Source organism: Echinops telfairi, unplaced genomic scaffold (genome assembly GCF_000313985.2).
Source record: "Echinops telfairi isolate 266 unplaced genomic scaffold, ASM31398v2 ScPeMD7_7400;HRSCAF=8409, whole genome shotgun sequence".
Taxonomy (NCBI): Eukaryota; Metazoa; Chordata; class Mammalia; order Afrosoricida; family Tenrecidae; genus Echinops; species Echinops telfairi.
Window position 1 is genome coordinate 41,659,705 of NW_022111300.1, and position 24,000 is coordinate 41,683,704.

The 24,000-nt window shown below is 46.7% G+C and overlaps 1 protein-coding gene across 15 annotated transcripts in view; it reads right to left on the minus strand.

The window, feature by feature from the left end:
* TCF4 (transcription factor 4) overlaps positions 1–24,000 on the minus strand; it is a 404,154-nt gene that overhangs the window by 189,968 nt on the left and 190,186 nt on the right. For 12 of the 15 annotated variants that reach the window (XM_045296159.1, XM_045296162.1, XM_045296161.1 and 9 more), the window contains one exon: positions 10,789–10,853. The exons of 1 other annotated variant lie outside the window; for it this stretch is intronic. In XM_045296159.1, the coding sequence (XP_045152094.1) occupies positions 10,789–10,853 (65 nt within the window). Of the gene's footprint in view, positions 1–9,277; positions 9,389–10,788; positions 10,854–10,968; positions 11,004–24,000 lie in introns of those variants that run through there. 2 more of the 15 variants (XM_045296165.1, XM_045296166.1) reach the window with 2 other exon arrangements.

Genomic DNA, 24,000 nt, shown 5'->3' on the forward strand with positions numbered 1-24,000 from the left:
GGAGGGAGGGAGGGAGGGAGGGAAGGAAGGAAGGAAGGAAGGAAGGAAGGAAGGAAGGAAGGAAAGGGATTAGATGAAAGTGACTTATCATCAAAGTATGAAGAGCGCAAGTTACTTGGCTAACAAAAAATTACATCCTTAGTGATGTGTAATATCAGAATAAAATGAACTCGCTGGCTCTCAGGAGGGCTGCAATATGATCTTTTCAAAAGGTAGCTTGCCAATTTAATTGAGGTAGGAGTTATTTAATTTTTTTTACAGGTATAGTTTTCAATAAAACTACATATGCCTATAATACTGCAATGGCAGATGTGTCTCGATTATTAGAGGTGGGCTCAAGGGAATATATACAATGGATCTCGAAATCTGTAAGCAGCTGTTAGTGGGGGGGATGGTTTGAGATGATGGGGGAGGGCATGGTACCACACACACACACATTCCTTAAGTACAGCTATGTTTTGTCATGTTACTGCAGGTATATTACGTAGATGAAATTTAATAACTTACTGTATACAATACCAATAAACCTGAAAAGATTCAGTGCCCTGCTGTTCATTACCACAGTACAAATGAGCCTGGATTATTCCACGTGCAGCACGGTTCGACTCTGACTCACCCAGACCCAGCCAGCCAGAGCGCCGGAGGAGGGCCGCAGCTAGACAACCTCCAGAATGCTCTGCCTTCACTGTTTTCCCGTAAGTGAATTGTCGCGGTCCCAAATGCACACAGACGTGGCTTTGAGGCGGGCTGAGACTGAGGCAGAGCTGGTTATTTATTTTCAAAACCACAGCGCCCTCATTGGAAGGGGTCTTTTGGAAACTGAGGGACGAGGCAGTAAGGAACGTGTCGGTCTCACTCAGGGCCGTCAGAAAGCCATGGTGGTCATCTAGTCCACCCAGCCACATCGGGTGGACTGCCCACTTAGAGACGCACCCTCTTCCAGGGCTTGATTTTCTCTTGGCCAAGCACCAGACACCACCAGGGAAGGGAAGTGCCGCATTGTAGAAGAAAGAAAACATTGTCAGAAATGCTAAAGCCAGGGCCACCAAGTATCCACTCCAGGTGTCCTCCACGCAACCGCTTCTGCCGGACAATAAATGACACACTGAACATACAGGCCTAGGCCGCAGGACGCTGAGTCTGGTACATCCGTGAGAGAGCACAGCTAAACAAGCCCATGTGAACATTTTACACACACACACACACACACACTTTTTCAAAGCATGGCGGGGTCTTCAATTCTCAGCAGGTCACCAAGAAGCGCAGTGGCAGCCTCACTATCTGTTCTTCTCTGAACTGTTTCGAAAAAGCCCCTCAGAACACCTTCCCCTTCGGATGAAGACTTTTGCTGTTATCTTTACCTGTTCCTGACACTTCTCACGCTGGCCTCGTTACTGCGGTACAACTGAAGGGACCCAGGGGACCCCTCCTCAATGATGGAATACTGTCAAGCCGGACTCTTAGACAAAGGAATATAGGTCTCTGGTCTCTCTAAGGACAAGGTTGCCTGGACACCAGATGTCAGCCTGTTGCCTTATTTTCAGGCTCAGGGCGATGCTGACATCCGCTTGATAAGGAGATGCGTGTTGATGTTAAGTTGCACCCAGCACACCTCGGTGCCAAATGACTCATCTCGACTTAGTCATTAACCCATCACCCTCTTTCACAGTTTACATATCTAAAACAGGAGAGATGGAGACGCGTCTTGCTACCCGCTAGTAGTGATTTAAAAATACCTTTTCCGATGAGAAGTTCATCACAAGATCCTAGAGACATTTCCATTTGGATACGAAGACTTAGTTGTTTTCAAAACCCAACCAAACACGCTGCCGCGGATTCTGTTCTGGCTCCTACCTCGAGCAGCGAGAAGTGCCTTGTAAGGGGTCAGGGTACAGAGTCAGGCTGCCACTTCTTTCTCTGGTGGAGCGGCTGGCAGGTTTGAACTGCCAGACTTTCTGACAGCAGCCGAGCACTTATACACTGCGCCACCAGGCTCCTTCTTCGATGTCTCATCAATCATCACACGGAAATTTCAATGGCCTTTTGTGCCAGCAGATCCATGGGACAGGGATGTGGCTGCCTGCTCCCGTAAAGACAGGCAGGCTTGAAAACCCGAGGAAGGGCCGCGATGAGTCAGAATTGACTGGCGCTGCTGGTGGGTTCCGTCCTGATCCGCTGCCTGGTTTTTATCCTTGATTCGAATGCAGATTCTGTCATTTTACGTATTTCACGAGTGGGCTGAACTGCCATAATCAAAAAATGCTGAGGTCGCGTGTAAGGGGCTGCGACGGGTGCTGTTTGAGCTTTTCGCTCTACGCGGTTCTTGTGTTTTTGGAACCACGGTATGATGCACTACACATAAAGCAAGGCCAAACTGTAATCCGGGCTTTTTTCTTTTTTTTGTTAGAACACTCTCGGGCTGTTGCTAAAGTGTGAATTGCCATGTTCCACCCCAGCCTTTTCACAGGGAGTCCTTGTTGGTTTTAATGAACTCGCACATGCTAATCCTGTAGATGCCACAGACGATCGTGAATAGATTACCACGTACATGTGGGCAGTCAAGAGCTGGTCTGTCCTGACCACTGTCTGCCCCTGACCGTCATCTTCACCAGGCCATGACCATGACAGCTGACCAGACCCTGGCCTACCTGGCAAGAATCTCTACACCCAATTGTATCCAGGGAGTCTGGGCCAATGCAACGCACGCTAGCTAACTGAGAGCTATTGATAGGCCAAGAATTTCCCCAAAGTGGCGTTCTTTATGGGATCTAATATAGTCCTCTGAGCCGAGAATCCCCATTGTGACCTTGGGCGGCGGAAAAACCAAGCTGGCAAAGCACTGGCTTTGAAATTCACTTGGCTTCAATCTGCTCATTTCACTTCTTAGAGCCTCACGTTTGAAGTGGCTAATGGGGCAGCCCTGGCACTTTGAAAGCATCAGCCAGCCAGCTCTGTGAGAGGACGGGGCGGCTGTCCACACCTGTGAAGAGCGACAGTCTCGGACCCCACAGGGGCAGGTCCCCTGTCCTAGCAGGTCAGCAGGAGTCAGAATTGACTCAATGCAGTGAGTTCTGAGTGTAAGTCAGGGTGATATTCACCTTAAAGGTCTAAATCATTGGTACCCAATAGCAGCTTCTTGAGCTTCCTACAGATTGAGTTTTTAGATAATTTTTTTGGACATTACTATGGATTGTTTATTTCACGTTAACTCTGGTTGTTTTATAAATTAGCCTTTGGACATGCACTCATTTACACATCCCTGGATTGGGCCCTCTTTGGCTGATCCTGAAGACAGCAACTTCTTAGGGCATCCCAGAAAACCACCAGCATCTACCAATCCGTCCAACACTGGGAGACAGCCGTGTGAGACGTTGACTAGAAATCACACCGATATGGAGGGGCGATGTGAGCATCTGAAAACGCCCATGGCTTCTGGCACCATGAATCTAGCAGTGATACCAAGTTTGTCTGAAAGATAATACATCTGCCTATGGCTTCTTCCTCCAACCATCCAAAAGTTTGTGACCATCAGTAGTGATTTTCCTTATCAGTATGTGAGAAAGCCAAACGATGCTTAAGCAGACCCAAGCATTCTACCAGGTAAGAACACACATCTAAAGCAAGGACTATTATAGTCACGTCTGTCGATGCAAGGAACATCAAAATTGACAGGACAAAAATGGCCGAGCCAGGGTATTTTCAGTGATCTCATACATGCATGTGACAGTTATATGAGGCTGAAAAAGGTAGGCCAAAGAATCCATGCATTAAAAAAAAAAAGGAATCCACGCATTTTAAGTATATGCTGGCAAAGAGACTCGCCAGTACCACAGACTGCCGAAAGAACAAATAGATCTGCCTTAGGAGCACGGATGGCGAGACACTGCCTCATGAGACACTGCCTCACGTACATTGGGCATGTATTGAAGGAGAACAGTCCCAGGAGAGGGGCGTCATATTTGGTAAGGTAGAAGGGCGGCAAACAGGAGGCAGATCCGAATGAAAGGGGTTTGCGTGCAGTGGCTGGAACAATTGTGAGGCTGGCACAGAAGCGCGTGGGGCTTTGTTCTGTTGTGCACAGGGTCACGATGAGCAGCTAACAACAACAAAATGAACAGCAGAAGCCAGCTCGTCTCTCCTCCAGAAGAACGGCCACTGTACATGTCGAAGGAAAGAAAGCCACCAGGTGGAAACCTTCCATGAAAATAGCCGATTCAGACAGGGATCAGGAATCAATGTGATGATGCCAGGTCAAAAGTGATTGGGGAACAGAGGTCATTTCCCAGCACCAAAGTATCAGCATCAGGATTATTTACTAACTGTTAAGCAAGAGAGGTTTGCACTTTTAGACCAAGTAATCAAAGTCAGGGTTGCCAATCATTGGATTATACGCCTCCTGAAAAAATGGAAAATGCAGCCTTCGATGCCATCAGGTAAGTACGCAGGCCAAAAGTGTTCAACTGGAACCTGACTAGGCTTTGCGATTTCATTTCCAATGGGCAGGCAGGGGAAGTGATCGAGGAAGGGCTGGGACACGACCACAGAAAAGGTGTCAGGCAATTCTCAAAAGGGAGACATTTTACAAGGCAACTGGCCTGGTATTTTCAATAGCCAACCTGAATAAAAAGAAAAGCAAGCAAGCAAGCATGGGAGTGAGAACTCTTTACATTTAAAATAAATTAAAGAGAGCCCATCACAGGTTCGGAACAAATGCAACGGGATTGTGAAGCTCTTGCAGCCATTTCCATGCCAATTGCAGGGATGCGAATATGGACCCGGTATGAGATCACAAAACAACCAGTAATTTCTTTAGGAGTAATACTATTATTTTAGCTCAAAAGACAAATGTTTTCATTTTTAGGAGACGCCTGTTGAAACATCGGAACATAAAATCTTATTGTCCCTGACCCTTTTAAATGGGTCCTGGAAGAAAACACATGTCTAAACAAGGGGGCTTCAAAAAGTCCGCTGAGAAGTGGATTTTAGAGAATAGGATTTTCCCACAGGCTGTTTGAAACCTCGGGTACACATATATACTTATGCACGCACATAAAACACAGGTAACCCATATTAACCACGGTGTCGCTTTAGTGGTAGGTACATGGGTTTTTGGTGACTTCAGTTTTTCTGAATACTTGGAATTGTTCAAACTGGACATTGAGGAAGAAAAGAAAAGAAAAACCCTCCTTTGAGATCCAAAAAGCTCCCAGTGCGGACTGGACTGGGGAGCTGCTCTCTGCCTCTCTCTCAGGTACCCAAGGCATCACTACAGGATCAATAGGTGTTTGCTAGCCAATACAAGGAAAGCTTGCGTCCATCCTCTCCTTTGGGGGACACAGTGGCCACTGGGCGGGGCCAGAGTACGGCCACCTCCCAAAGGCACCAGGCAGAGAGGGAGGCGATGGCTCACATACTACCAACCCAGACCCGGGGGATGTCGGCCATCATTGTGATCTTAACTATTCTGACCCACACAATGCCCACACCGCATCCCCTCACTCATCAGGCCTGCCCTCTGACCTGAGGGTCCAACAGCACACTCCTGAGAAGCACAGAACATTCCAGGGTTCCCCACAACTTCAACCTCCAGTGCGCAGAGCCCCAGGCCCATGAGTCCACTAGGCGGTTCTCAGCGCAGTGACAAAAGGAGGAAGTGACCCCCCCTGCAATGTGACCCCAGGGTTCACACAGCAGTTTAGAAGACATGGCTTCAAAGGATTTTCTCAGGGGGAAAGAGTGTACAAGAGACTGGTATTGTTAGGAATGAAAAAGATGTTCCCTCCGTGGTCCTCATACATAGCCACTCCAGACTTCACCCTCAAAAATGGTTTCAAAAAGTGACGCAGGAAAAAATCAATGGGTCACAGGGCCAAATAAAGCATCCTTAGCCTCACCCTCTGGGCCGACACACTTGCCCTTAGTGGCAAATTCTCACCACCAGCAAGAAAGTGGAGGAGAGGGCAAGAGGAGCTATTGCTAAGGCAGTTCACAGCAGGTCCCTGATGAGAGGTTCCCCAGGATGGACAAATGCATGAGTTCCAGGCTGGTGTAGGAGCGCAGGTGGCGCACTGGTTATAAGTGCTCACCTGTTAACTAAAGGGTGGACAGTTCAAACCCATTAGAAGCTAGGTAGAAGAAAACAACCTGACAATCTGCTCTAAAGAGGATCGCACCCCGGGAAACCCAGCCCGGCAGCACTCCTGCTATGGTTGAACAGACTCCCTGGGCACACAGCAAGAAGGAAGAGTCACCACGTGGAACATAAAATGCACTTGGATGTGTATATTTCGATTTACATAGGCCTGAATGCTACTTTCACACACAGAGCCCCAAAGGAAACTGTGCCTTCTTTGCTTATGTGATTTTTATTTGGACTTTAGCAAAGAAAAACTTAACAAAATTCACGTTTTAGAATTAAGTAACTTTGATTATTATCAAAAATAAAAATAATGAAAAGGAAAAACCCCATTCTTCGATACATAATTATGGCCATGAATCAGCTACAAGTCTATTTTGATCAATCGAAAACTGACTAGGTTTATGAGCCAACTGTGTAACAAAGACAGCAGGCTCCCTCTTATGAAGTCAGAGTTTCTGGAACTTAAAAAGAGAAAACCTAGATTAAGCCAACTTCTTAAAACATCTAACTAACGTTATTAGAGCAGTCCTAGGTGATGACTTGCTGAAAAAGGACCAGGGTACGTGTTTGAGCTCCACCTGAAAAAGTATGAACTTGGAGCCTCTCCTGAGAGGTGGGATTTCTATCAAGATTACAGGGCCGCCGCTTACTGGTTTTTAAACAGCTCATTAATTGTCACTGCCTTTTCAATGAAGCACATATGCAATATATGCCTATGCACAGAAGCAACCCAAGGGCAGGATGACCAAAGCTTTTTCAAAGGTCAGCAGCAATGCCGGAGTTCGAACACACTCTCTTCAGACAGCGCTGGTTCCTGGACTCCGACCTTCTCAAATCGAGCTGTAAAGAATTACCTGGAGAGGTTTGTAGAACACTTGAGACACGTAGGCAGACCCGCGATTCCAAGTGGACTGGTCTTAGGGCCCAGCCTTCTGTTTGTCTGTTCTCTCTCTCTCTCTCTCTCTCTCTCTCTCTCTCTCTCTCTCTCTCTCACTCTCTCTCTCACACACACACACACCTCTCTCCTTTCCTCTCACTCCCCTCCCTCCCAAGATAATAATACAAAATCAAGGTTGGAAATGAGACTGTTTTCATTTCAGGCTATACCCCCAGAATAAAGAGTTCCTGATATTCAATAAACAAGGCTGAAAATAAACATCAAGGGAGAGATTTCTGACCTAATAAATAACCACTCTTTATGACATAATCATCTCGTTCAAAAGTGATCGACCTCCAACAAAATGTAAAGTTTGCAACTGCCAAACATCTGATTCAAAGTAGCACAGTGGCCGAAAGCAAGGGACACAACACATCTTTGCTTCTGTGCCCAGCAACCAGTCTACCAGGTATCCACTTTTGGCCAGGTACTTATTCACGGCTGGCCTATCTTGAGAAAAACTTTATTCTCCACTCCTCCGTGTGTCTGTCAGACTTTCCATTATACGCTGTATTTTCTCTGCCAGTAAATGCAGGAGGAGGTTACAATTTGGCAGGAGCTTTTCAAGTCTGGGTGTGAGTTTTCTACCCCATTTAAAATTTTTAAATTCGTTTGGTCATATTTAAGGAGAAGTTAAAAAAAATTTACAAGGCCTTTAGGCCACTTTTGGACACGGTTCACTATCTACACAGCTTCAAAAAAGTTTTCAAAAATCATGTTTCTGTGTGCATTTTATGAGGAAGTACATTTACAAATTATTAGTCCATTATCCTACCCACTCCCCGCCATGAAAACAGTTTAGTTTTGTTTTGCTGTTAAATTCTTCACGTTTTAAAACAGTTATGTATCTATTACTCTGAGAGTTAAGTACTCAGGAGAAATATAATGGAAATATATATCTAAGTTTTTAAAAATAATATATATCTCAAGATAACAATTCCTTCCCCTGGGCAATTCCACTACCTGTTGCTTGGGGGTGGATCCCATCCCAAACAACGGCATGGATCTGGGAAGAGGCAGATTCACACAGAACAATACTGGTTCCCTCAACCCGGGCAGGCACACTGTTCTAACAGGCAGCCCCTGGAGCCCTGTCTGGGCGTTTATCTACAGCTTTCCATCCAATGTCCCTACTACCCTGTCAACAAAGGGGAGAAAAACAAAAGCCCCACCCCACCCCTCCCCTAGAGCCACTCACCTCGCCCCCAGGGGACAATCATTTCAGCTGGGATCTGCTACTTAGGCTGGGAGCCCACCCTTAGGGTGAGTAGCTGGTGCTGCAGGCAGGGAGTCCGCTAGAACAACCTCCCAACCCAGGAGAAAGGGCGATGCACACCCAGGCGCACCAGCTCTGGTCTAGTCTCAAATTTCATGAAAAGCAGAGAGTCTCAATGTGCACGAGTTTCCAGCTTCAGCCCCTATTGCCTCACTCAGAGAAATTCCAAAATGTCACCCGGCTCTCTCGCCTTCAGTGAGCACCCTGTTTGTGGAACGCAAGGGCTGTGGGTTGTGACAAGACCCACAGCCCTGCAGCAGAGAGATGAGCACAGACTGGCCACACTGCACAACTCCAGCAGGGCGCGTGCGCAGAGCCTTGAGAGGCACGTGTGGACACAGGACACATCTTCCTGGGTCCAGAGGGTCTCTGCGAGCCAACCTCCCCAGGCCCAGAAAATCCAGCCATCACACCACTTCTCTGGCCACCCTCGCTCTCTGCCCAGTGCTGGGCTGGCATCTCACCTTGGCACTGCCCAAAACAACACACTCGGTTTTCACCCGAGGGGCGCAGTCCCCACTGCTGGAGGGAGGGAAGGAGGGTCTGTGTCCTGCACACACATGCACACACACACACACACTCGGCCAAACTCCCAGGCGGGGTGATGCTCTCCCAAGTGAAGGGGCCTCCCGCTTACGCAGCAGAGGAAACCTTTGTGTGGCTGAGGAATCCTGCCAATTCCTCTTAGGGAGCAAGGATACCAGCAAGGAAGCCTGTTCTCTCCCGGAGCAGAAAACAAGAGGCCCGGCAGGGCCGAGCCCTCCACCAGGACATCTGCCCAGAGGAAGGATGCTGTCAACTTTCTTCTCCCCCCAAACTCTGGTGACCTCTGCCTTGACCTTCAGGAACCAGACCCACCGGGCGGGCTTTGCACCACAGACTCAGAACTCGGGCCCAGCTCTCTGGCCCGGACATGTGCACTCACATTCCAAAGATGTTTCCGCTGCACTGCGATGGCTGGAAATGTCTTTCCGGCAGAATTCTTTCCAAACAAACTGCCATCAGCTGTGCGCCCCGGCCTGTCAGCGGCAGCTCCCCACCACAAGCCACCGTCACCTCATGGCAACAAATCTTGGGAGTTGCCAAAAATGACTGAATCCGGTGGCTCCTCCAAAGGCGTTAACTCCAGAAATGCAGATAAGGTCCGGGGAAGGGAAGAGAAGCAAGCCCCCTCTCGTCCAGAACTCCACCTTCAGTGACAGAGCACTGATCGGGAACAGAAGCGCCCAGCCCAGGGCCGCATCATGACTCAAACTCGGTTTCCTTCCACGTGGCAGGGAGGTGTTAAACAGGTTTGCTTAAAAGATCCAAAATTTCTCTCTCTCGCTCTCTCTCTCTCTTTTTTTTTTTTTTTTTGGCCCCGTATCATAAGAAAATGAGAGCACTAGAGGGTTCATTAGAGCAGGCATTCCCCCTTTCCAGTAACACACACACACACACACACACACACACACACACAAAGAACATTCTGCTTGGGTAATCGATGAGAGGAAAAAGCTTTGAATACTAAAGAGTAGTATTAAATTATGTCAGGAGTTTTCCACAGTAAGAAAAAGCAATGTACCGATAACAAGACAACCCAAACTTTAAAAACATATGTGTGAACATATATATAAACATATAGAGAGATGAGTAATAGCTATACTAAAGTTAAAAAGAAAGCCTCCTATAAGAACTCACTTGTCCTGAAACAAAGCTTACACGTTGGGCCATTGATAGTATTTTCAGACGCGGGCGGTCTCTGGAGTGTTAAAAGTATGCAAATGCAGCGTACAGAGAGACACAAACACACACATGCTATACCTTTGTATTACACTGGCATTTTATTATTTAATTAAAGTACTCTTCTTTTTCTAGCTCACGCACGCTTCCCCTGAGACGGCTTTGCTGTTAGCCTGCTGGCCTTGACTTCCAGCCAAAAACAATTCAGAAACAAAAAGGGACAACAAATCATATTTTCACAGACATTTTTATCCTCAATACAACCCTGTTTTCACACAACATCACATAGCCACTCTGAAAACTCTCATTTAAAGCCACTAGCCACCCAAACCCAGCATCTGACACATGGCCTCCCAGCCATCTTCCAGGGTGAGAGATCCCCAAGTTCTTAACTGCAAATCAACTCTCTGGAGAGAACTATTTAAACTGGTATCGCCCAGCTTATAAACAGTGACACTGGTACCAACCAGGGTGGATGGATTTAAAAAACAAAAACCACGAGCCACTGAATTTAGTTCAGAGAAAGCAGATCTGGAAAGACAAGGGATTTATCAGTTCAGAATGCTATTTCCCTGCTTTATAAAAGAGAGCCTCACAGGCAGGCAGGGGGAGCACCCTGCTGCCAAGGTCTCCAGTGCACCATGCAGTTTACAAAACAAACTGATTTCGCAGGTTAATTCTCTCAACCCTTCCACCACCGAGAGCCTCACTTACCTGGTGGCAACCCTGTAAGTTTGATTCTCTCCCATAAGATGAGTATGAGCCCCTTTCTGTTTTACCTGCCAAGAGAAACAACAACAAAAAAGTATAAATGGTGTTTTCCCTTTAAAAAAAAAAAAAAAAAAGCTCCTTCAGGTAACCGGCATCCATCTACATCTCTCCGTGTTTACGTACATAACGGAGGCTCTAGCAGCAACGTATGCAAGCAAGAGCAGGAGCAGTGCTGGCTGCCTCGCTCCGGCTACGAGAAACTGCCAACAAATACCCTTCATTCCTATTCTTAGCCAAACGGCTCCACACTTCCAGAGACTGTCATTCCAGTGGTCTCCACTTTCGCTAGCAGACAAATTGTCATTCCCCGATTTTCACTTTCTTTCTCCTTCGCACAAAATTTACACAATTTCATTTTTACTTACACAGCAGGCAAATTATCTATGTAATGACCCTAGCCTGGTAATTCCCATTGATTATATTGACACTTAATGGTGAGGCCAAAGCTAATCAATCACAGGCTCTCCAGATGGTGAGTTTTGCAAAGAATTGATTCAAAATTCTGAGTCTCTCTCTCAACCTATTTAAAGGGGGGAAAAAAAGGCAAAACCAAAAACCGTTTCCCCCAAGAGCAAATCCCATGATGATGATGATGATGATGATGATGATGATGATGATGATGATGATGGAAGTTATGATCAGAAAGAAGTGTTTTTATTTTCAATTGTTTGGAAAAAATGCCCACTTTGAACCCGAGTTTACATTCCAAGGAGCCACGGCAGGGCACGGGGTCTGGGATTGTGGAGAGTCTTGTTCAGGTTCTAAGGACTCCATCTGTGTCCAGAGATAGCATTACAGAGAAGTGTAGGGTCTCTGGTGCCATTTGCCAACATATCCAAGGATAAAATGAAGGCCCATCATTTGTGCCTTTGGAAGGGACATTTCGCTCTAGTAAGTAATCAGCAGGGAAGAGAAAAATAACCCATCACAAGAGATCTAAAACAGCAGTGGAGTTCAGAGCAAGGGTCAGGGTAAGGGAGGTATTTGGGGCCCAGAGCAGGATCCCCACCCACCTTGCCCACGCCTGAAGGAGACCCTTTTCCTGCAGACTCTACTGCACATACACTAGACTCAAGACCTAACCATGCTTTCTCCATCTCAGAAAAGTGAAATCTTGTCTTTTTAGAGGCTGAATGAGCAGTCTGTATAAACCCAAGTCGTCGTTGCCCACCCCGCTCCTCCAACTCACCTGAGCACCAATGCTCAAAAACTCAACTGAGCACCAATACGAAAAGGAGCGGCTGTTTTGTGATCATTTCAGTCAATGGCCACGTGCTTAGACTCTCCCTTCCTGACACCACACTAAGAAGCAATCCTTAACGGCATCTTAGCTATTTGGTCAATGGTGCACCTTGTGTTTCAGTCCATCAACGTATCAGAGAGAGCGGCTGAGACTCCAGGAAGACCACACTTGAGTCTCATGATTTACTCAACCCTGGCTCTCCTGCTTTCAATGAATCTCAAACACAGGAAAACACCCTCCTCCCACCTCTCTTCCTGGTACAGCATAAAATCAACACCCATCTCCGCTTCAGACCCGCCCACTCAGGCCACCATTTCCCACACAGCAGGTCTATGGAGAATAACTTTGATTGTATGAGGATTTTATATGGAAAGTCATTGTTACCTATTATCAGAAGCGCCTGTGGTCCCACTGGCATGCTTATTCTTTTGTGTAAGTCAACTATAAGCTATTTATACCCTTTAACTTCTCTCCACATATTACTAACAGGAAGGGCTTGACCTTTGGGAGCTATTGGTTAAGAAAACTATTCCTAAGCTCTGGCATCTAAAAAGGCTTCAATACAGCCGCCACACAATTCACGTTGACATTATATGCACCTGTACAGGCAGGTAGGCATGCAGAGAGGTAAATAGATAATCAAGCCGAATCTGCTCTAGCTTCCAAGGAAACTGAACATCGAGCTTCATGTTTTGTTAACTGCAAAAAGTGGAATTGCAAAACACAGTTTGCGGGAGAAAGGCCATCCTTCTCAGGCCGTAGGTGGAATTAGTGAGGAATTAGCCCGTCTAATGCCACCAAACAGGATTGTTTTACATCTCCAGTCCAGCACAGTGAACGGCAGAAAGGGGCTATTCTTCCAGAATTTCCCTCACTTCACGCACCTAGGTGAGGTGATGCCTTTTATTATTGGAGAACACCAGGAGGGGTGCCCCTGAGAGTAAGCGTTTACAGAGAGGGGAGGGAGAAGCATGGCGAGAGGAAGCCTGGGACAGAATGGCTTGTGGGTCAGGTCGGGAGGGGAAGCAGGCAGAGAAGAGGACCGTGTGCAGAGTCCCCGAGTCCTCTTGGCTGCTTGGACCCGGCATGCTTCACCATCATATCAGACACAGACTGCTTCAACTTCATTCTGCTTGTTAAAAAATATTTATCCAGATACAAAAATAAACCCACTGCAAATTACAAGTTGTCAGGGTTAAAAATCCACTCCTGTTTGTGTGGGGGGAGGGTACGAGACCAGCACAGACATGAATCATTCTCAGTAATTTGAGTGTTTCCATGACATCAGTGGGCACTAGTCCAGGACTCTGTCGAAGTCTGTGAGGGACCAAAGAGGCAGCACAGCCAGCAGGAGGCTGGAGGGGGACTCCCCCCACCACCTTTTTTTTTTTTTTAAGATTATTCTCCTTGTAAAGATTTCATCTGCAGCCTCCACTTTGACCGCCAAATAGACCACTCCGGAGATCATGGGCAAACACATTTCATTCTGATAGTCGAAGGAAGACTAACTTTATGCCCATCTTTTTGTTCCCAAATCCAAATGCCCTGAGAGCCCAAAGCCCTGTTTGGGAACAAAATAATCAGGGACTGTGGATGAAGTCCCAGAACCATTGGAAACGTAACATATCCCTGAACACCATTTAAAAGGAAAGGGAGAAAAAAAAGCAGCCATTTTAAAATGACACCTCAATTTCTAGGATGGGGTAGGAGATGGGGAGGGGGTAACTTTCTGTGTAAATTGCCCATTAGAAATCAGGCATGGTCCTGATGTTGATTTTCTGCTTAAAATTCACTGGGACATTTATTTCAGATAATAAAATTTTCAAGAGCACCGATAGCATGTTGGCGTGGGGTCTTTAAGTAACTCTCTATGCTCATGAGAACAGACGCCCACCCTCTAAATAAATGCTGGTACTCCATGGTGGGAAGGGATTTTCTTTTCTGTTTTTGTCTGGTCACTCAGCCCAAAGAGTGGGTGCGGGCAGCTTTGCCCTTTCTCCAGCCTGCCTCGCCCCCTATCCCCACAGCAGAGGCTCTGAAAGATCAGCTCGAGACCCCCTTACCCCAATATTTGAAAGAGAGAGCAGCGATGAACAAACCCGGCGTGTGTGGCTGCGGAATTTTTCGCGACAACCCCGTAGTACGAGAATGCGGCAGCCGCTGCGGATATTTTTTTGGCACAAAGACCATGGTGGCAGTGCCAAGCCCCATAGCTAAAGCTACTCAAAAGAGGCATAAGGGTGGCATTAATCGCTCAAGTCTTTTACAGCATGGAGTACCGCTGTCCATATTTTAAACACCAAAAGTCTCCGTTAGTAAAATTGGTCGTACGCCCCTGAAGGGGGGGTTTGGGTGGGGGTGGGGGAATCCAAGATACATACATATATACAGACACACACCAGAAACCAACCTTGTCAGGCATTTGATTCATTTTTATATCTAAAAGGACCAAATGTGAAATGTCGCTGCCTGGTGACGGTTTTGCGGTGCACGTATGCCTGGTGTGACCGAAGGGGAACGCCGAGGGCTGAATGGAAGTGACGAGAGGGGGTTTCATAAACGAAGTCGACATATTGGCTAAACAACATCCTTTCTGCAAAAATGATGTATACAAGGAACATGTAATACGATGTCACAATTTTTTAAATTGAGCAAGAATAACGCTGCAAGTGAGCAGACACAACATCCGTCAATCAATCCTCCTGGAGACAAAGGAGACCCCCGTGCAGCCCCTTCACGAGAGCGAGGCAGCGTCGACAGTGCGCAGACCCTGCACCAAGTCCACGCACGGAACCCCACCAGCGGCCGCTGATAAGACCTGTAGTCCGACTCATCGCTAAAAGTGATGGCCGGCTGACCCGCACAGGAGGAGATCCTTGCCCTTCCGGTGCCCTTGATAAACTCAGCGGAAGACTACAAGCTCCTTCATTTTTGGTTTTTGTTTTCCTTGAAGGCCAAGTCATTTTTAGCTATTCAATAATCCTTCTCCAATATGTCCCAAGAAGGGTAACCAAAACAATGCTTTTAATTTAAGGGCAGAGTGTGAATAACTGTTGTCCCCAGAATTCCAAATATTTTGTGTGTGTGTGTGTGTGTGTGTGTGTGCTTATAGTCTTATATGATTTGGCCATTTGACTTCCAGTGTTTTCTTCCATGTGTCCATGGTACGCTATCATAAGGGGATGCCAAGAGTTCTCAGTGGGAATGAGGGGCCTCGAACATAAAGAGATGGAGGCATCCCTTGGACAGGCTGCACACTGGACACACGGGGCAGCTTGTAGCGGCGCAGGCAGGGCTAGAAACCAAAAAGAAGGACTTCACATGACAGTTCCCAAAGACGAACTGTGGCTGAGGCCAGCCACAGGTGCTTGTCCAATAGGGAAACGCCGGGGTCATGTTTTGGTCTTAAGCAGCTGTCCACTCTAAAAAGCACGACTTTGCAAACACGCACAAGCAGCAGACATTGCACCCACCACTGAGACGGATGCCCCTGCGTGGTAAAGGCATCAGCCTGGGAAGGCCTCCGCAAAGAAAGTACCTGCTGCTTCCGGACAATGCCAAGTTAAGGCGCTTTCCCCATTAATCCTCCTTCTGGGAACTGAAGCCTGAGCCTTTGTCTCCTAGCATCAGGGGAGGACACTCATCATAAACCGGTTTGACTCTGAACAGATCTCTGTGCCCCTGCCTACCCCCAATCCAGCTTGGCTACCCTATTAGCTGTTTTGGTAAGTTTGTTTGGTTTGGTTTGGTTTGGGGGGGGCGGGTGAAGGGGGAGCAGTGAAAGGTCTACTTCATTACACAAAACTGCAATTTTTTGTACTTCTGAAAATAGCTGTGTGGTTATCGTTTCTGTTCCACTCTTTTCCATGCTGCTGTCCTCCCCCCACCCCCCTGCCCAGACGAGAGGAACAGAGTTCTTACACTGTACTTAGTAACCACCAACTGAAGGACCCTTTGCAGATTGACTTCTCCCATCGGAACATCAGCCTCAGGAGGGGTAACAGGAGCACCATTTCCCATTTGGGGCAAACTGAGACCAGAAAGTTGTCCCAGTCACTTGGGTAGCAAGGGATCAGGCCAGAACTCCAGCTCTGTCTTCAGAGTCATGAGGCCATGTGCCTATCCCTAAACTAGGTATTTAAACTCTGGGAGCAAAGCTGGGGGCGATTGACACTCAAACTGGAGGCCAATACTGAAGACACAAATCCCAGAGCTCAAAACACTCATGAATTTGATATGAAATTAATGAAAGTGTCTTAAAGGTGGGGATCATTTACATTTACATGGTGTTTTATTCCTCAAAGGTCTCTGGGTGCTTTATAGCTGTTACAAATGATATACATAGAGTCTGTGACGTCTCACAATGAACTAACTGCAACCATCTCCACGTTCACGCAAGGCAACTAATTAACAAAAACATGACGGGAGAAAAAAATGCATCTCTGCATATTCCCGGTGTGAAGAGGGTGACTATTAAAAATGCAAAGAGAGGAGTGAACATAAAATTATAATTGTGTACAGGGGCAGTACAATGTACCCCATCTGTCATGTGTGGAACAGCAACCCCTTCACAGTCCCCAAAAGTAAAGGGGAAGGTTAACACGCAGGAAATGTTACAAGCTATGTCTCTTGCCCAGGAAAATGACACTGAACCTTTGCATGGCAAATGCTCTAAGAAGGTCTGCAGCAAAGACATTGATGTCATTGGGTCTAACCCAGTACTCCCTACATATATTTGAGCATGCATCTTTTGTGTATTAATGCATGTATGTGGCAAGGAACTTTTGGAATAACTACTATGGGAAAGAAAAGGCGAAAAACCCTACACTGAGGTTTTCTGAAATTCTAAGTTCCTTGAATGGTATTTTGCCCAAATCAATCTAAAAAGCAGCGGATGATGATCCTGTTGGCTCTTGCCTCTCATGAAAACCTGTGGTCAGGCAGGTGGCACGCGGTGCTCTCTGGAGTTGTCCCTGAGCCCACTTTGGATGGGGAGTCTGGATTTGCATGCAAGTTGAGAAGGACATGATTGTACTTCTGAGACTTAGAAGAAAAACAATAAAAACAGAAGTTTAGGACAACTGTCTCTTCACCTACAGGCTTTTCAAAATCCAGATTTACAAGAAATTTCACGATGAAAGAATTATAACTCAAATGACTAGTAAATTAGCTGGTCAATCCACAACTTTTAAAATAAAAGCAAAGGCAAAATACGTCTTCTTTCTCAGCATATGCCACTGATAGGAAGGGATAATGGGAAACAGGATGCTCGCCATTTTTCCAGAAGTAAAGGGACATTGCTCCTATTTAGCAATGTTTCTTCTTTTTAATTTTTTTATTGTGAATTGGGCGAAGGTTGATGAAGCAAATCAGTTGTCATTCAGCAATTCATACACATTTTGTCTCATGTCATCGACTGCCATTCCCCACAAGGTAAACACTCATCCCATTTCTTTCCAATATTCTCCGCTTCCATTCCTCCTCCCTCCACCCCACCCCCCAATTTGAACTTTGTCCTGGGCTCAGCGCCGCCCTTTTGATCTCAAATGGTTGATTTTTCTAAGGCGTGTGCACCTTCCTTGTGTTACTGCTTCCCTTAGAAGCCTGTCTGTTGTCTCACTGAAAACTGAGCCCTGGGGGCAAGTTCATTTCCAGACTTGAAAAGTGATTAAGGGTCATAGTCTTATGGGTTCTTCCAATCGCTATTCAACCAGTAAGCCTGGTCTTATTTGTGATTTTTTACTTGGGGCCCGCATTGTCCTCCCACACTATCTAGAACCTTCTAATTGACTCTTTTCAGAGCAGGTGGTAGTGGCAGTGGGCCCTCCTCACTGCCCTTTCCTTCCTGACTGTTCTTGAAGTTGTAACAGATTTGACAGAAATGATCTAGACCTCTGATCCTGCTGGAGAGAGATTTGGCTGCATTTCATCACTCATTCACATTCAGCTTGTCTAGACACTGTGCTGCCTTCTAGACAGGAAGCATACTAAAAATTCCCAGGTGTACTGAGCATCCTCAAGTACCGGCCAAACTCTACTTCAGGGCAGGGAGACGCTGCCTAGAGTTCAATTCCTCTCGCAGCCCTTACCTGAAAGTGCAGCACACTTTAACACTTTAAAGAACACAAAGTAACAGTACTATCTAAAGCAACACACACAGAACTCATTGGATACACATTTATCCCTATTTGTCTAGACAAGGTCACTGAAATGCAGAAAGGGTAACTGGTTTACACAGCTCCAAGACGTTACACAGACAGTAAGAAGCTAGAACAGAAACCTCCGACTCCAAGGTCAAAAGGCCTTCTCAACAATACCCCAACCTTCCTTTTGTGGTATTAAAGATGTGGCCACACACCTTAATCCACCTGCTCCCAACACTTCTAGCATCAAAGAAAAACCAATTTCTAACCCAATTCATAGTCGTAAGTCAAAGGGGAATTCCAGGTCCTCCTTGGATAGCTGAAAACGGACAGGGCTGAGAAACAGACTGTGGGGACAGCTTCTGGATGCGACCACAAGGACTTGCTCAATGCTTCACACAAGCACTGCCTGAGCGAGTGCTACCCGCCCCAGATGACAGCAGTCAAAAGAAGCCCCTCGCCCGCCCGCCCGGTGTGTCATGCTTAGGAGTGCACGCAGTATCAAATTAAAGGCACGCGAGTTTTATGCTTTATTTTCCAAATGCAGGAGAATCTTTCATTGAAAATAACCCTAATTCCACCGAGTGTGTAATTAATCAACATAATCATGGGGATAACTTCACAGTTTGGGGGTGGGGGGAGTGTGTCAAATAACTCTTTACGGCCACTGAAGCACCACTCGAGCCACCAGATTAATGATTCTCTGAATCAGCAATTTGTACAAGGGTCCCCTAGAGACCTGCAGGGCTGAGGGCAACCCGAACTCCCTCCACTTCTAACGAGGAACTGTACCACTGGCTCTCTGTGTGAATAGTATCTTAATAAGACACACACACACACACACACACACACACACACACCAGCCCGGTTGCGTCTTGTCCTGCAGCCTGTGTCTCTGGTGACTGGGTAGGACCAAGCCAATGAGCCACCTAGGTGGCCTCCGAGTCAACAACGGAAGGCATCTTACAGATCTGTTTTTATTCTGAAAGAGCAATACAGATTTTCATGCTAAAACAAAAGAAAAGTTGTTTTCAAAGACACAGTGAAAGTATCAAAGCATACAGAAGTAGGCTATCCTCACTGAGGCTGGGCATGGGGACAAGCACTCCCCCAAGTGGACTTCATTCTATGTAGCAAAGCTGGGCAACCAGGAAGATCAGCGGGAAGGTTTCCTTAAAGGCAGACAACTGGGCTCCCTGCCCCCAAGGGATTTCAATTCCTCCAGTTTCTTTTTCACAAAATTCCATGGCTATTTTGGCAAGCCAGGGATGAGCTGGCCATTCTTTAAGGCTAGCATCAGGTGACACCCCAGTGAAGCCTGTAACCTGGCAGATAACAACACTCCCAGGTTCCTACTGCAACCTATCTATTTAACGCAATTTCTGAAAATATCGGCAATGATTGATCTCCAGGGTCCTTTATGATAGAACTGCACTTCATGGGTTTTGAGAGAACTATTCTCTAGCCGTGTGCTCAGCCTCTTTTTTTAAAAAAAGAAGAAAAACATAAATTATTTCTTAGTAAAAGTCTTTTTGAAAATATAACAAAACTAAGTTAATTCCTTATTGCCAAGTAGTTTTTCTAACAAACGCCAAGATTCCAGAGACTGGGTATCCTGGTGGTGAAAGCTGGCCCTGGCCGGTCCAGGACTGTGTGTCTGGTCTCCCCGGAGTCTAACTAGATAGGAAAAGTTAAAGATGACAATGATGAGAAGTCAAATAGGGCATCTATCAAACAACTGCCATTCAGTCAAACATACGGGGCTTCCGAGTGTCAGTCTTCACAGGAGCAGACGGCCTCATCTCTCTCCCGGGGAGCACAGGTGCGTTTGAACAGGCAATCTCACAGGTGTCAGCCCAAAGCTGAACCTGCAGTGCCACCTGGGCCCCTTAGAAGATGTTACCATAAAAGATGGCACCCAAAACGGAGGGAGCGGTTGTGTGTTCGGTTTGTAGTCCTGTGTCGACATGGAAATGGCCTGCTGGAGCGCTGTGACACACAGGAGGTGGTCTCCCTTGCCAAACAGATTATACCCAACGCACGTTTGGTTACAATACTCAAGACAACACATACACACACACACACACACACACACACGTGCGCGCGCGTGGCATGGCTTCAAAAGTTCATAGAAAAGTGGAATTATAAAACGTAACTTTCTGACACATGCAACACACACACACTCACACTCACTTTGGATTCCAATGACCCTGACAGAGGAACCGTAACTCTCCTGTGGGCTTAAGAGCAGATAACACCATCCATCTCCCCACAGAGCAGCTGGTGGGTTCAAACTTGTTACCTGGCTGTATGCAGCCCAACGTGGAACCTGGAGATCCTATACACTCACCAGTACATCTCTCCAGGACATTTCACACTGACATCACGGGACACGGAAGAAGGCCATGCTCACCAAATCCACTGTATGGAAGGGTGTTGTGGCTACGGGAGAGGCCCGGGACTATCAGAGGTCAACAGGACTGCACTCCTCAGACTCTGACTATCCTGTGGCATTGGTTATTGTCCCGGAAAGTGCTGGCTCACTGATAAAAATCACACAAATCGTTGTCTCACACCAGGAAGTTTGAGAATCAGCCCCAGGGTCACTGAGCAGGGGATGACTACAGAGCCAGGCCTGAGCGCAGGAAGGAAGGGGAGAGACGGGAGGGAGGTCAGGAGAAGAAGGGGTGAGCAGAGGAGCGGTAGGAAGAATGACCTGAGCCCATCCAAACCCCTCAGGAAAGGAAAAGGCACTCCGTGCTTGATGTGCCTATCAAGAGCACAAGAAAGGAACGGGCACACCATGTGCCCAGTGATTCTGGAAATGCACTAAACTGCCATCTGAATGGCTGTGGGGTTCGGAAACCCCACAAGGTGCCACTGAGTAGCTGTTGAGGGCCTTCGGTATACCCCATGGAGGCTGCCAGTCAGTGGTGGACATGCTTCTCAGAGAGTGAACTATTTGCTGGGTGGAAATACTGGGTATAATGGGGTAAATAGCACACTCAACAAGACCTCATCGGGAAGATGTGTGACAGATGTGCAAGATGCAAATAGACTTGATGACAGTGGATTACGTTTCGCTCAGTATTTCTTAGAAGAAACCCTAGAGACACCCCAATTAAGCACTCGGCTGCTAACCAAAAGGTGGGCAGTTCAAACTCACCCAGGAGCTCCTTGGCAAGACCTCGACTCCCATTGAGATTTCAGCCGAGGTAACCCTATGGGGAGACAATGGGCTCAAATCGACAACACACCTTTGATAGACTGCAGTGATCATTCTAATGCATACTCAGTTTATCAGGTAAGTCGGTCAAAATAAGAGCAGGTATTTATGCGAGTGCTTCCAAACAGGATTGGAGGTATGCAGACCCTCAAGTGGGAAGGACGGAAAACGGGAAAGAACAGAGCTGAAGTTTTGCCTCCTGCCTAGCCCTGGGCTCTGTGATCCTTCCTTGTGAGTTGCTGGCTGTGGGTGCCTAACATAGATGATTTTGACTTCCATCTTGTTGTTGTTGTCAGGTGCTGTTGAATCAGTTCCAACTCGTAGCCACTCTATGTGCACACAGCTGCATCATCCTCACAATTGTTAGGTTTGAGCCCATTGGCGCAGCTACTTGTGGTTTCCATTTCCCTACGATGGAAGCACGGTCAATCTCGCCAAGCTTCACCTCAGACAAAGTGAAATGCAAGGCAGACGACTTTAAAAATCTGGATGGCCCTCTCCACACAAACACTACCAACCAGACTCGACACGAAGTCACTTCGTTTCAGAGTTCTAAGAGACATTGTCTATAGGACAACCATTTGCATACAGAACGGTCTGTGTACACTGGTCCAGCATGATCAGCCTAGTTTACAGATGTGGTCATGATACAGAGCCCTGGTCCTCCCTTCCAGGAACCAAGCCCCCTCTGGATTCGAGCAGGGACCCGGGGGTGTGGGGTGGGGGTGCTCCTGCCGAAACTGGAGAGAGAAAAACCAACAGCAATTTTGCTGTTTACAGCTCACTGTCCACTCTCACTGTGTGTATGTGAGGAGGGTTTCATTTGCTCTGCACGGGAACCCAAACTGCCATCTCAAACTGGAAAAGGGAGTGTCCCCCTTGTGCTCCTTGGCAAGGCAGGTAAAGATGGGTCACCCTAAGGAGGAGGAAGAAGCTTCTCTGCTAGGGATGGCCTACCACCTCCTTCACTCACCACTGGGCCGACCTCACTTTCCAAGAGCACAATCCCCTTTAAGCGCCCTTCTGACCTAGTCCAACAAAGTGTCCTCGGGCCAGGAGGAAGCAGGCGAGCAAGGAAACGCGATGGCTGCTAATGTGAAATCCTCCACTTCAGAACTCGAGACTGGTTTCTAGCTTATATGTTATTTGGATGATCTCAGGAGTCTGTTGAGCAAAAGCAAAACAAAAATCCAAACAAATAATCAAGCAAATGACCAAAAAGTATTTTGAAATGAAGACAAATGAGCCACCCTACTGGGTATTAAGCTAGAATATGACAAATATATGATCACTTGTGTAATAATGCTTAAAACATAAGCAGTCAATGAACAAACCTTGAAATAAAACCACACGCGCGCGCACACACACACACACACACACACACACGCAGAGTATCTGAGCAACCAGCAGAGGGCGCACCAGCCGCAACGAGATCCAGCTATGGTAGACACCCCAAATTTTTCAAGAACCCTCACCAAAATTTGAACTGGTGTATGGGGGAAGGCACCGTATCAACGACGTTACTAAACCAAGTGTCCCCGATCTAGGATATTCAAACACATTCTAAAGCAGAGGAAGCACAAGTACATTTCTTTGTTATCCAACAACGACTTTAACAGCGATTTCCTTAATGGCTTCATGGCAAAGTTGCTCATCAAAGAAGAAAAAATTATTCTTCTCTGTATAGAAGTGAGTTTACACTGGTTACACTGGTTACATCACCATTTTTATAGACTGGAGTATCAGGAATTTTCTGTACCAGATGAACCTGTAGGAGAAGGACATTTAATACTAAATGCCTAATGTATATAAACACATGTATCTTATTAAATTGTTCTCTGCAAATAGTCCTTGGAGGGTGTATGTCTTTCCTATGTGTCAGAAACAAATCTATGAATTAACTTTCACCTCCCCTAGAACAGGTAAATGTGCTCAATTTTATGGTTAAACAAGTAAGAGTTACTTCTTTTCCTACTGCTTTGTACTCGATTGGTACATTGTCTACTCTGGGTCTCTGTATCATGTTGGCTCAGGAGATTTACCACACCCGTAGCATACAGCTATGCATGGGTAGATGTGTAGATGGGGCACTGTTTTTTTCTCTTAAGGAAATTTTCCTATAAATGTACTTGTCACAAATCCCTGTGAGCACTTCTGAAGCCTGTGATTTAAAGAACACTGTATCACAAATTGGGAGGGGGGTGGTGGTGTGCGCAGCGGAATACATCACAAAAGCCCCCGATGGAAACCAACATCACATAATAGATGCACTTCTACAGGTAAAAATTTACCCACACAATGCTGCACCCTATCATTTTCAGGATGGGAAGGCGGTAGGATAATTAACCACCACTTGTCCATCCATGTAGATGCTTGTTTGACCTCACCCTGACTCACTGAATACTAACAATGAAGCCATGGAATAAACACCAGTGTGCCCCCCCCAACCTTAAAAAAATAAAAACATTCTCAGTAGACCCGCGAGATGAACTTAATTTACAGCATCTACAAACCAGGTGTGGGTTTAGGCTGCGTGCAGGTCA